General features: G+C 47.5%; 1 protein-coding gene across 3 annotated transcripts in view; it reads right to left on the bottom strand.

Moving 5' to 3' along the window:
- KCNIP2 (potassium voltage-gated channel interacting protein 2) overlaps positions 1-13,951 on the bottom strand; it is a 123,414-nt gene that overhangs the window by 67,624 nt on the left and 41,839 nt on the right. Inside the window, exon 1 of one of the 3 annotated variants that reach the window (XM_077349478.1) lies at positions 1,798-2,098. The exons of the other annotated variants lie outside the window; for them this stretch is intronic. Coding sequence (XP_077205593.1) covers positions 1,798-1,885 — 88 coding nt within the window. The 5' untranslated portion in view covers positions 1,886-2,098. Of the gene's footprint in view, positions 1-1,797; positions 2,099-13,951 lie in introns of those variants that run through there. 3 annotated transcript variants of the gene reach the window in all.

The raw sequence follows: 13,951 nt of genomic DNA, 5'->3' as shown, positions 1-13,951 counted from the left end.
TGAACTTAGAATTGCTCTGAGAAATGTTTGCTACCTCTTTCTGCAGCACGGCATCTCCTCACAACTCTAAGAAACTTATTGCTGCAAAGGCCCCCAGTTACCACACAACACATCCTGAAGCATTACACCATATTCAGCACTCCAAAATGTTTCCTTCTTTGTAAATGAGCAAGGAAGGAGATGTTTCATGTAAAGGTACAAAACTAGTAGCCTCTTCTTTTCCATTCGTTACTGTCTCCATATGAAACCACATGAAATCTTTGTCTTTCAATTTCAGACTTGTGGGCCAGGCCTTATTTTTCTATAAACTTTTTGGTACAGCATCTAGCTGTGCATGTGTATTTGCATTTGTTAAGCATGTATCATTATCGTTATTACTATTTATTATTAATATAATATAGATATATATACTGGGATAATAATGTCATAGCATTCACACTTCCATTCAGAAATGCCAGCATCTCTCAAGCTTTCCACTTAATTCTCTATTATCATGGAAATTCAAGCAGTTCAAACGACTAACAGGGTTATGCTTATAGTTTTCCCCCAAGCAATGCATCAAAACAAATTGAGTGCACATTCAAATCATCAACAGACTCGGTAGTTTCTGCTTCCTGCTCAGGGAAATGTACCTAACTAGCCAGAAGAAACCTTAACATAATAGAATGTGCAAAACTAAGGCTCAACAGAGACACAGTGTTGCACATGATGGGGTGGAGTGGGGATGCAGAGAGCACAGATGAGAAGCATGTACATTGTTTAACCCTCAAACTGGAAAAAAGAGGGAAAGAGGCTCTTCAAATTTTCAAAAGGTTGATTTTCAAAAGTCAACAAAAGAGATGCACAAACAAAAATTGTGCTTGGAACAACAAACTGCCACCAGGGCAGGAAACAATGGGGGGTGGGTGGGATGGATCATCCTGAACTGTTTAGCCCAGCTGCATGCAAAATGGTTGATCTATGGTGCTTTGAAAGTACTGGGAAGCTTGTCTTAGCAGCAGAGATGCCACTCCAATGTTCACTGAAGAGTTTTGGGCTTCAATATGCAAAGGGCAGATGATGAGAATAGGAATCTCCTTCCAATCAGTGACCTTAACAGCTAGAAAGAGATGGTGTCAGAAGAGGACCACAACATGAGAAGCAGCAGACAGGTGTTTTTCTGGGGCAGTGGTAGAATCCAGCAGGAAGTCAACAAATGAGGGAATTAAGCCCCATCAAGCAACAGTCAAGAATTCCTGCAAGTCTCTTGGCAGAATAAATTCCCACCTGCTAATGGTGAGGCCTGCTTAGAAAGTGGTGTGGGAGAGGATACATCAGACATCTGAGATTGAGAGTGGAAGAGTCTGAAAGGATCGTGTGTAGACATCTTCAGTTCCCAGTTGGTCCTGGTGTCAGAGCAAAGTGAGGGACTCATACAGACCTGGTTACTGGGCCTATTGAACCACCACAGAACCTGCACATAATCCTAGCTGCGTGTGACCCAGGCATTACTCAGGCTCCCCCATTTCCCCACCCAGGACCACCAGGCATTTTGTACCAACCCACATTTTTAAAAAACTGAGCAAATACATTTCGCTCCTTGCCTGCCCTGCTCCAAAGGGCAGGATGACCCCAAAGGAAGGAGGAAGGGCAGGTTTTGGGTACTTTGTGTTTCACTGCAGTGGCCAGGATGTTACAGGGCACCTGTCCCTGCTCCTTTACCTGGACAGTCCGCTAAGCCAAACAGACAAAGAGGCGCGCCCGCACCTCCCCCCCCCCCCCCGCCCACCCCTCCTCCGGAGCCTCGGAAGCGCCTACCTTGAGACAGGGTCCCAGTGACAAACTGGTAGAAGAAGCGGATCGCCCGGCCCAGCTGCCTCTTGCACCGCTGCTGGCAGTGAGTCATGACGGCAGCCCACCGAGGCCGGGGGTCCGTGCCTCAGCCCCCTCCCAGCTGAGGAGCCGCTCGGACAGCTCCTTAGTCCCGGCTCCCTCCGGGCTCAGACCGCCCCGCCACAGCCACTCCGGCAGCGGCCCGGACGAGGGGCTCTTGCCGGGATTGGCGGCGGCGGCAGAGGTGCTGCTGGGTCACCGCGATGGCAGCGAGTGTCAGCGGCGAGACACGCCCAGCGCCGGGCTCGCCCCCCCCCCCCCCCGCCCGCCGGAGCAAGTCCCCGCACTTCCCGGGGATTCTGGGATCGGCGCCGCCCGGCCGGAGAACTTGGCGGAAAGTGTCCCGCCGGGGCCCGGCGCCGCCGCCCGCTTCAACCTTGAGGCGCCGCTGGAGCGGACTCTCCTCCGCGCGGCGGCAAAGTTGTGGAGAGCGGCGGCCGGAGCGGCACGAGGGCCGGGCGGGCGGGCGGGCGGGCGGGCGGGGGGGGGGGGGCGGCAGGTGCCTCCGGGGCTCCCTGCTTGGCTGGGCATCTTCTTCGGCCCCGCCCAGGGCTGCCGGGAGGCGCTGCCGGTTGGCATGGCAGTGGCCGGACTCCACAGGTCCCGCTGGCCAATGGGGCTCGGCCTCCGCCCAACGCAGCCCCCGGAGGCGCCTTCCTACGCGGCCCAGACGGCGGGGCAGGGCAGGGCAGGGCAGGGCAGGCAGGGCAGGGCAGGGCAGGACTCGCTCCCTGCCCCGGCGACAAAACCCGGGGGGGGGGGGTGGAGACTGCGCTCCTCGCCCTCTCAGGATCCAGCAGCAGGGGAAAGGTGGGGAAAGGGGCGACAGAAACAGGGCAGCTGCAAACTGCAAGAGGCCCTCTTGGGGGGAGGGCTGGCCACACCCAACTCCCGGATTCTGCGCACCCCTTGGAATAGGAGTCGGACTCGGCAGCGGCATGCTTTGCAGGTGACGTCCTGAAAAAACGGGCCATTGGAAAGGCAGTGTGGGGTAGTGGCTAGAGTACTAGCCTGGGGAGACCTGGGTACAAATTCCAATTTGCCATGCCAGGTAAACATGGGGCATGCCCAGATTCCTCAACCTAAAACACCCTGCAGGATTTATATGTAGCCATCTGGAGGAAAGATGGGAACAGAATTATATAGGGGTGGATAATGTCAAAGATCAATCACACATCACTTTACTGTCTCCTGCCTGCTTATAAATTCGCTGTGTGGCTGCTCTGATTCTGCAGAGCACCTCCTACCTGTGATTTTATTTATTGGATGATTTATTGCTGTCTGATTGCATTTAAAAATGGTTTGCCCTCCAACTTGAATTTCAGTCAGAATACTAAACTATAAAAAAGTAAATAAAAATTCCAACCCAACCCTCCCCCCCAAAATAATCTGAGCTTTATTGTCTTTTCCCTTCTGCCAATTTCCTGGGATCCCAAGCTTGACAGTGCTGCTGTTCCACCATATGCTGACCGTCAAAACACACCCTGAGCAAAAAAGTGCAGTAATGGAGAATCATCTCAGGAGGATCACAACATTCTGTGCATGTCTGGGGCCCTCCCAGCCAGACAGTTAATCAAATGCTGGAGAAGGAGGACATCTAGTGGAAAGACGGCCAATGTTCAGCCCAGGCATCCCTCTTGAGGTGGTGGGAAGTGCTGTCAAGGGACAGCTGACTTATGGTGACCCTGGTTTTCAAAGCCAGAGGCGTTCAGTGGTGATGTGTCATTGCCTTCCTCTGCACAGTGGCCCTGGGCTTCCTTGGTGGTCTCCCATCAAAATACTTACCAGGGCTGACCCTGCTTTCCTTCTGGCATGGTTGCGCTGGCCTGGGTCATCATCACCCTTATAAGGATCGGTTTGTTTTCATTTGTTGCTCTGTTTAGACTCTTTGAACATGCTCTAATATTAAACAACACTGGTTTTAATGGGGAAATGTGTAACTCTTTCATCTCCCACCCAATTAAGATCAAATTCTCAGGAACAGGAATTCTTACCCACTTTACACATGAACTTGACCAATTAGGGATAATCCAGTTCCCCCATGCTTTCTCTGTCCTGTACTGTTTGCAATCCTTTCACGTACCCAGGGGTGGGCAGTCTTTTGGGCTCAAGAGTCCCCAATCATACAGTTTCAACCTGTGAAGATGGGGGCAACTAGAAGCAAGCCAAAACTCAGCTGCACCATTGCCTCCAACCTGGCTGGTGGTTGCAGAGGTTCAAAAGATGTTTGGCATGAGCCACCCACACTGGCCTCTGCCACAGTGCCAGCTACAGTATCACTGCTAGTCCTTCAGGGGCTCCTCTGGAGCACTTGGGCAAAGGACTGGCCCTGCATGTTAAGCAAAATGGTCCAGTGAACACAAATGCCAGGAGTTGGCCACCCTGACACTCTCTGCCTCTCCATGACCCTTGGCTGATTTTGAGACATAGAAACTTAAAATTGGAGCAAGGGGATGAAACTGAAGACAGAGTGCAGACATCATGAAAAAAGAGGAGTAGCCATACTCACCATGAGAGGAAAAGGAAAGAGGCAAAATCTCAATAACATATTCCACAAGATATTTTATTTTAGCCCAATGCATGTTGTTCCAGAAAGTTTTTTCTGCAGGGACACAGAACTTAAAAGGTATGGATTCAACTGCTAAACAACTTTATCAAAAAGTTACTGTACATATATGCAGTGGTGCACCAAGGGTGGGGCAGGAGGTGTGGTCTGCCCCAGATGCAGCTTGAGGAAGGACTTTGAAGAGGGCCCTCAAATCCAGCCGCATGTTGCATCAGGTCAAAAACCTTTCATATTTTAAACATGCAATTCTGGATGCAGCCACTAGGGTTCCAGGGACATGTGAGCAAAGCAAAAAATACTCTAGGCTTGGCTGGAGTTCACTTGCTCCAAGACTGAAGCAAACACGCTTAACAACAATGGAGCCAGCATGCTGGTAGCTGCTATAGTCATTGCCAGCTTGCAGGTCATTTTCACCAGTAGTCTAACCTTTCTCTCTTCCTTCCCTTGCAAACAGCTCAACCAGATCTAGCAAAGTGATAGGTAGGATGTTGCAACAAGATAAAGCATTTCCTTCTCTGAATTTCTCTTATTTCTTTTCCATACTTTTTTCATTCGTTTGTCTCCTTCACCTAATTATTCCATATCCCCCCTTTATTTTCACTTCTTGGTCTCAAGACCATCTCATCTCTGTCTGGTTTGGTGACAGAATGTATTTTAAGAGTAATATAGCAGCAAACCTTTGTTAATATTATGAACAGAGGGCACTGGGCTTGCCGGTCATTGTCCGTGTCATTGGTTCTGCTGGAATTCCAACCCCCTCCCCCCACTTGGACTGTGATTCTGTGCTTGAAATCAGTCATGTTGAGTGGGCATTGCCACAATGGTATTGGGCACCTTGAGTTTACACTGGTACCGCTGGGAACTCTGTACATTGTACTGGTTCTCCTGGGCTTGCAAAATGCCCCCCCCTTCACTTTCTGCTGCAGAGATTCTGTTTTTTGTTTGTTTCTTAGATGGTGACTGAGCAGACATCAACATGAGAAACCCCCCTTGGGTAATTTGAGAGCCACGGGAATCAAGGAATTGGGGAGGGGGTGTTTGCAATAACTCTTGCTTCAGGCAGGAAGGCAACAAAAAGCAACTAAAGTACAAAATTGCGCTTCAAGAATGGGGCTCACTACCTGCGAGCATCCGCATGCTACATTGCTGTGGCTTACATTTTTAGTTGCAATATGGTTCAAATGCATTCTTGCCCATGCTTAGACCCCAAAAGGGGGGGGGGAGACATGACCGGAGGGAGAACTGTTCACTCTCCGGATGAAAATGCAAAACACATGCTGCAATTGGAGTCCTGACCAGTGACGGAAGAAAACCAAATGCACATTTGGAGGCTACATTTAGAGTCCAATGTGGTGAAAACATCCTGGCAAATCATAACTGCAGAAAAGGTCTGGGAGTAAACAAAGGCAGAAATGTACCATAGGGGGGAGATGACTGAGGGGAGGGAATTGCTGATAGGACAGCAAGAGTTTAAGAGGCTGGTACAATCTTTCAGCCAAATTTTAACAGTGTGGTCAGGAAAAAGAATGCATGTTGCCTCTAGGGTTGCCAGCCTCCAGGTTGTATCAGGAGATCTCCCAGAACAAAAGTTGATCTCCAAACTATAAGGATCAATCCCCCTGGAGAAAATGGAAAAACTTTTGAGACTAGATCCAATGGTATTATACCCTGCTGAGCTCCCTCCCCTCCCCCAACTCCACCCTCAAATCCCCAGGGATTTCCCAAGCCAAAGTTGGCAACCATCTAGCAGAGCCATCTATCCCAGTAACCAACACAACTAAAACCTCAGTGGATTAACCCACACTTCCTTGCCCTCTGCTTCCATGCCAACACAATGAAAACTGCTACATGTGTAAATTCTGGTTTTCAAAACATTCGGGAAATGATTGTGATTCTGAGCTTTGAACCAGTACCTCCTGCTTCCATAATGGCTGCAAAAGTCCTCTGGCCTGCCAGTTACTCTCATGTCTTGGCATCGCCTTCCAGCCAAGTACTGCTGTTTCCGCAAGGCCATGCCAGAGCCCGTTCCTACCCATCGGACCTGCTTCACTACTCCCACTAGTGTCGATCCTTTGCTGGCTGATGCTGCACCGCCAAATGATTCTTGTCCCCCAGTTGGATCATATGTTGAACTGTTCTTTATTTGCAAAAATAAACTCTAAAACGGCTCCCAAATCTTCCTTGTGGGGAAAACAAATGTGTAAGTAGTTTAATATTTCACATGCCCCTGAGTCATAACTCTTAAAAGGAGCTAACTCTACATTTGCAATACACGTTTACATCTATTTAGCATGCGATTTACAATTAAAATTGCCCCACCAGTCTCAATGGCAGCACTAAATACTCTGAGTGTGAGAGGGGGACTAATTTGAGCTGTGTGAAGGGGCCATTTTAAGAGCTATTGCCTATTGCCCTGCCAGCTCAGCAATGTTATTGGCATGTAACTGCTTCCTTTGTAGGTATATCTAAGTGGCCATCTGTTTGTGTGCAGAAAGGCATAATGCACAGGTAAGGTTATATCTGTGCCACTGCAAACGAATCAATGACTAGCCCACTGCATGTGCCCCACACTTTTGTCGATGCTATTGGTAGTTGCTTTGCTTTCTACCAGACCTTTTGTAGTGGTTGTAAAATAACTGTGGGAAAGCAATGTATTGTATTTACATACCCTGCCTCCTGCCTGGACCTCAGAGAAGAGAATGCGCAAGTCAGAAACAGCACAGCTATGATTTATTACTAAGATGTTTAAAAATATATTCATATGGAGCCTCTTGTGGCGCAGAGTGGTAAGGCAGCAGAAATGCAGTCTGAAAGCTCTAACCATGAGGCTGGGAGTTCAATCCCAGCAGCCGGCTCAAGGTTGACTCAGCCTTCCATCCTTCTGAGGTTGGTAAAATGAGTACCCAGCTTGCTGGGGGGTAAACGGTAATGACTGGGGAAGGCACTGGCAAACCACCCCGTATTGAGTCTGCCATGAAAACGCTAGAGGGCGTCACCCCAAGGGTCAGACATGACTCAGTGCTTGCACAGGGGATACCTTTACCTTTACCTTTTATTCATATGGAGTGGAGTGAAGGTTCCCTTGAGCTACTTCCTCCCAGCTTCTCCACTTCCCAGTTTCTAATTTTCTCATCATGGGCATACTCATATTACAGCATACTTTCAAAACTGTGGTTTCTATTCTCAGATATAACATTTTAATGGGGGGGGGGGGGAGAGACACCTAGACCTTGCTGAAGCAGGCTTTTCATCGGGATTTAGCTGGTTTCTCCAAACCTGATGGGTATGGCTACCACAGCACACTGGAATTGCATTCCCTCCAAGACATAGGAGAGGGTAGAGCTCTAGTTGGTACAAAGAGTCTCCCCTGACATCTCTGGCTTCCAAGCAGGAGACATAATTGGTATGTGGGTGTGCTTTTTTGGGGGTAGCAAATGTGTGAAAAGCAAATTATGGAGATTTATCCCTTTTCCAGCTTCTTCTCCCAAATTTTAGAGCAAGAGGCTTCAGAGAAGGACTAGGACTTCTGCCTTATCGGAGGACATCCTGGCTTCCCATTAACCAGCATCAGATTTAAAACATTTCCCACAAGCCTACTAACAGTTTGATAAACCATTGTCATTTGGATATTTTAAAAATTCACAGTCCAGCTCAGAGCCAGAATTCACTTTGGCAAAATCACCAAACAGTACAATACTTTTAAAAGCAAATGAAAACTACAGAGTGGAAAGGCACAAGACTTCCACACAGGGGCACCAGAACACAAGAAATTGATACAGCAAGATGGCTGCAGCAGACAAAAGGGGCACTGGACTGTGAAGGGCATCCCATCTGCGCTTCCAGCATTAAGGAGCAGGGGCAACACAAACAGGCAGCAATTTGCATTCCTGGCAGGACCCAAGGTGTTGTGGGCTGGCAGTTGCATTTGCACTGGGGAGGACACACTCCAAATCCCAGCCAGCTGACTGAAGGATCTGAGCAAGCCCCTGCCCCTTCACCTAATGAACTCCATAGCACATGGAACACACACACTTCTCTCTCCAGTGAGGCTCATGGATGCAAGACAGCATCCCTCCAAGGGCCTCATTTAGCTCAGGGCTTCCGGTTGTTGATCCCTGCCATTCACAAATCCCAGAATGAAACTGTTGCCATGGAACTGGGATGAGGTTTATAGCTGGCTTTCAGGTGCCATTAAATGATCTTTCTGGCCCAAATGCCAGCTGAGAGAACCATCTCCCACCTCTCCAGAGGCTAATTACTTGTAGCAAGGAACTGCCAGTACTAGGAGGCAAACTTATAAAAATTCTGACAAAGCCAAGACACGGAAAGAAACACCCCTTCCATTATCTCTACTTGACTTTTGAGCACCATCAATATTTCTTTCAGAGCAGCACTTTCTTTAGCAGCCCATAATAAGCCTCTTGTATAATATGGAGGGCTAGCCACACATGGAGTGTCCCCAGTAGGTTGGGGGTGTTGCTCTCTCTTACTTTCTTTTTTTTAAAGTCATTATGGGACAGGAACATTTTGAGCAAAACAGCAGCCAGACCTTAACCTTTTCCCTCCAGACTGTTACCTAAAAGTTGCATTTCCCCTGCATGGTTAAGAAAACATGTCTGCCTGGCACAACTTTGGATCTCCCCACTCCAGCAGCTGCTTCACTGCAAAAAGGGCACCCGGCTCTAACCCCTGCATTTTGCACAGAACATGTAGCTACTTTCTACACAAAGAGGAAGCTTTGTAAAAGGAAATGACGCTGGGTAAAATTTGATTCCTCTACCTCTTATCTTTCTAGCTCTAGTAGATCCAGAGCAAGTAGCTCTATTAGCCAAGGGGGAGGGAAAGAGATATTAGAACACTACTCCAGACACAAGAAGGGGTATTGAAAGCACTCCAGTTGTTAATTAAAGGTCTCAGGTGTGACAGTGACCCATCTACTTTAACCAGGAAGCCTACCGTATAATGTCAGAAGAAGAAGAGTTGGCTGTGGCCATGGAAATGCCTCTTAAGTAGAGCAGGCAGTGCAGAGATAATATAACTGCAGCCTTAGTTCAACTGTACTGGCAGATGATTGCTTCTGGGCAGAATGTGAGCACGGTGAACTTTTGGCTCAAAATAGGTGTTTCAGGGGGCAAAATGGTTTACAAAAGTCTTCTGCTAAACTATTTTCATTTTTTGTTGCCACATTTTCTGTGGCCCTGGCTAGGGCTACATGTGCCAGAGGCTGTGGTGAATTCACTGCCTGAGGATGTCCAAAGGGATGGCTTTAAAAGAAGATTAAACAAAATCATGGAGGAAATGTATATTAATGGCTACTAGCCATGGTGATTGAGAGGAAATTCCACATTCAGAGGCACTGAACCTCTGGATCCCAGAGCCAAGAGGCAAGATCAGGGGAAAACCTCAGCCTCTATGCCCTGTTGTTGGACCTCTAGAGCAGGGCCGTGGACCGGTACCGGGCTGTGAAACCCTCGGTACCAGGGCATGGTGGGGGGATGTGCCTCCCTCCCCCCCCCCCGCAGCGCGGCATTTGCTGCCCCGGGAGTGAGCGACCATCAAAGCGGCAGATTCACTCAAGCTTCGGCCCAGTAGGTGCAAACTTGCAGGCCCACGAGCGCCGTGCTGCGGAGGGAGGTGTGGGTGTTAGCATGCCGGCGGGCGCAAACCCTCTTTGCAGTGGGGGCCCCCATCAGCTCTTCCTCACCACATCAGCCTCAACCATAAACCTGGTGGAAGAGCTCTGTTTTGCAGGCCCTGCAGAATGCCAAGAGCTCCCTCAGGGCCTGCAGCTCTTCTGGGGGCTCATTCCACCAGGTGGGGGCCAGGACCAAAAAGGCCCCTGTTGAGGCCAAGCGTGCCTCCCTGGGGCCGGGAATGACCAATAGATTGGTACCCACAAAGCGCAAGGCCCTCCGGGTGGCATAGGGCGAAAGGCGGTCCCTCAGATATGTGGGACCTAGACAGCAGAGGGCTTTGAAGGTCCCTTGAAATGGGTCCAACAGGAGGACACTTTGGAAATGCCTGCCTGTACATGTGCATGTACACACAGAGACACTTGCTCTCAGCCCTCTCTTCTCTCCATCTCAAGAAATAAACCTTACTTCTCCAAAGGGCAGTGGTATACCAAGCCTATTCAGTGCCCAGGGTGGAGACCTTTCTAGCATCCCGTTCTCTCTCACACTCTTTTTAAAAAGTAAAATCATAGCTAACAGAGTATTCAAGGCAAGAGACATGGGGAGGCGTGTTCCCATTACCTGCCTCCACATTGGCCCTGCTTAGCTTCTGAGATCTGACAAGATCAGGCTAGGCCATCCAGGTCAGGACCTCTCCTCTATACATCAAAATTATTTTCATTAATAGCCTCAGAAGGTATGTAGGACACATACCTGCTCTGGGTCTACTTAGTCATGCCCTCCCCCTCCCTGGCAAACACACACACACAGACATACAGAGACTCCCTTCCCTCCCCCCCCAATTTCCCCCCTTACCTGTTGGTTTCCCAACCTCCTCCTTGGTTCCTCCTCCCTCCCTCCCTCCCTCCCAAACACAGACAGAGAATCCCTTCCCCCTCCTGTTTCCCCCATTACTGGTTGGTTTCCCAGCCTCCCTCCCAAGCAAACACACACACACTCTCCCTTCCCCCTCCTCCTTCCTTTTTCTGCTTACCTTCTCTGCTGCTGCCTCAGCCCCTGCTTCTCATCAGCCGCTGCACACCCAGGGCCAGGGCCAACACAGCCACTACCAAGGCCTTGGGGGCAGGGCAGCCTCTGCCTTGGCCCCTGCTGGGCATGCAGTAGCTGTTTAGGCCACTCTTCATCTTCTGGTGCACTTAATGGGCGGGACTACAGATGTCACATCCCTATTCGTTTCCGTTTGATGAGGCGCACCAGAAGATGTGTCCCACATCAATAATGGCCAGTGCAGAAAAGAAATGAAGTCAGTAAAATTTTTTATATATATATATATAAAATTATGCCAGTAAAAAAGGTTCAGTATTCCATCATGGGGGGAGAAAGGATGCAGGATCTCCTGTCTCTTTCTGGTGTGGGGTAGGGGATCAACTGCCCTGTAAGCATGCCTCTCCCTGCTTCAAATCCTTGTAGCAAATGTTGCAAAGACACCATAACCTTCCAGTATTCTTTTTTCTTTAAAGGAAACTGACCTTGATAAACAACATTTCTTGAAATAAACAACACTTCTCAAAAAGTGAGGTATGCATAACTATATTGAGTGCTATTTATTTTTAAAGGTAAAGATTAATACTGGATTCTGTTGCTGCAAAACAGAGAACAGACCCTAGGTGGTAGTACAGTCTCAGTAATGACATTTGTGTTCAAGGAAATTTGGGCAAGCACTGACTAACAATTAGGAAGGAAAGGCAATTCGGTAAAATGCATTTGTATGTTCGGTTCTTTCCCATTAATCCTCTGGCCAAATCCTAATAAACAAAAAACCTAGCTGAAAGTCTGTTAAGAACCAAAAGGCTGGATATCTATACAATGTGAATAATAAAATTATATAAGCATTGATTGTGCACAACTTAAAAACATTCACAAAGACTAGAGGCTATTCACAGAAAAATATAATATGCACCATACCATTTTGAAACTTAATAACATGTTTGGACCCCAAAATTGGTCTTTTCAGAGGTCTAATTATGGACACACGTAATGATAAAGTAAAATGTACAGAAAGCAGCCAATAAGATAAACAAAGTTATAGAACCTGTTTTTAAGATGGCAAAATCAAGATGGAATTCATAGAAAAATTCCATTTATAAGATAATGGCCTCCATCTCACCAGCTGCTTGAAAGTCCCAATATGTGCCCTGAAGCCGGTGCGTATGTAAAATTCTGCTTCACATTGTACGGTCATCCAACCTTTCAGTTCCTAACTGTCTTTCAGTTAGGCTTTTTGTTTTCAGACCTTTGAAGTTTTTCTCTCTTCTGTGGTTTTCTAAATCCTGATAAAGCCAGGACCAAGATCCTCCCGAAGTTTACAATTCTGAAACAGGTAGAAAGAAGCATTTCCTTCACTTTAGTTCTGAAGGAGTAAGCAAGACTTAACTGTGGAGAATATGAAATAGCAGTGTGCATTACAATCTACTTGTATCAAAAATATACCCCAAAATATCTTCTTGGTTTTACAAGTGAATCAGGTTATCTTGGGAAAGCCAGGAAAAGACCAGGAAGTTCCAGATATGTTTGGGGTTTAATGGTAAATCCAAAAACAGCGGAGAGGCAGGAGCATCAACACCACACTCTGGGAATCCCTGAAAACTCTATAGCAGAGCTTTCGGTGACCCTGATACGATCATGTCACTTCCAAGCTTGCTCTGGAAATGACATACTGTCAGAATGAAAGCACCCACATTCATGCATTCTGCCAAACATGTTAAGATGTGGTTTAATCCAAGCTGCAGGAGAAGCCACCCCAGCCAATTCTCAGTGCTGCAGGGAGAGACCTCTCAGTTGCACGCCGATCCTAGAGGCAGTTTAAACTGCACTGCTGGAGAAGCCAAGCCATCCCCATGATCAGACTGGATTTTAAAAAAACAGTATTTTCCTTTCTCATACTAAGATTGGCATCTAGGATTTTTTTGGAAATACCAAAATTTTGGAGGTCCAATAGACCTAAACCAAAAAATACTGATTAAAACAATTGCACACCTCTAATATGGAGAATTTTAGCTGTCCCGTTCCTCTATCTTATAACAGTGTCCCAGCCTCCTTTAAAACTCCTAAGGAGACAAAAAGTGGTCTGTAGCCTCACTGTAACCTCTTAGATTTCTTAGAAGTGTATTCCCCTATATTGAGAGGGGGCTTACTCATAAGTAAGCATGCATAGCACCATAAGTCTAGGCCTCAAACAACATTTGATCATAAGAAGAACATACGATCATTCTCTAGCAGACAACCATTGAGACACTTTCCTGAGATGTTTCGAGGTTTGTACAAGTACAAGGGCTTGGCAAAAAAAAAAAAAAAACCCACCAACAATCCTAATACAGCAGCACCATCTGGGCCAGGTTGGAACAAGAGCATTCTGATAGCAGAGATCAGCCCAGGGAATTCACTGGTTTTGCTTGCAGTTAAATATTTATTTGCACAGCTGGTAAAAGGAGGGGAAAGGTGGGACTAAGCTTATTAGGCATTTACAAAATACAAAGCAGTTGGACATGCTGCTAACAGATGATGAACTGTCAGGGGAGGCAGTGAGTTCAATTGCTTTATTTACAGGATGCCAAAAGACAGATCAAAGGCAAGATTTTGGGCAGGAAGTCCTTGGCTTCTCAGATATTCCGGACTGGAAAGGGTTAATCTGTGCATAATATTTTGGTGTTTTGATTTCCAAAATATTGTTCTGTGGTGTCTTGAATGCATCCTACTGTTTTTGTTTGTTTATTTTGAGGTAGTATGGTTTGGTTAATGCCCATGCTGGCCTGCTTTAGGGTGTGCTGGAGGTATTTTAGCTCTGAACATTAATGTGCACAATATTTCTTGTGGTTCTGGG

This window comes from Paroedura picta, chromosome 8 (assembly GCF_049243985.1).
Source record: "Paroedura picta isolate Pp20150507F chromosome 8, Ppicta_v3.0, whole genome shotgun sequence".
Taxonomy (NCBI): domain Eukaryota; kingdom Metazoa; phylum Chordata; class Lepidosauria; order Squamata; family Gekkonidae; genus Paroedura; species Paroedura picta.
The sequence above is the reverse complement of the archived record's forward strand: the minus strand, read 5'-3'. Positions and strand labels throughout refer to the sequence as shown.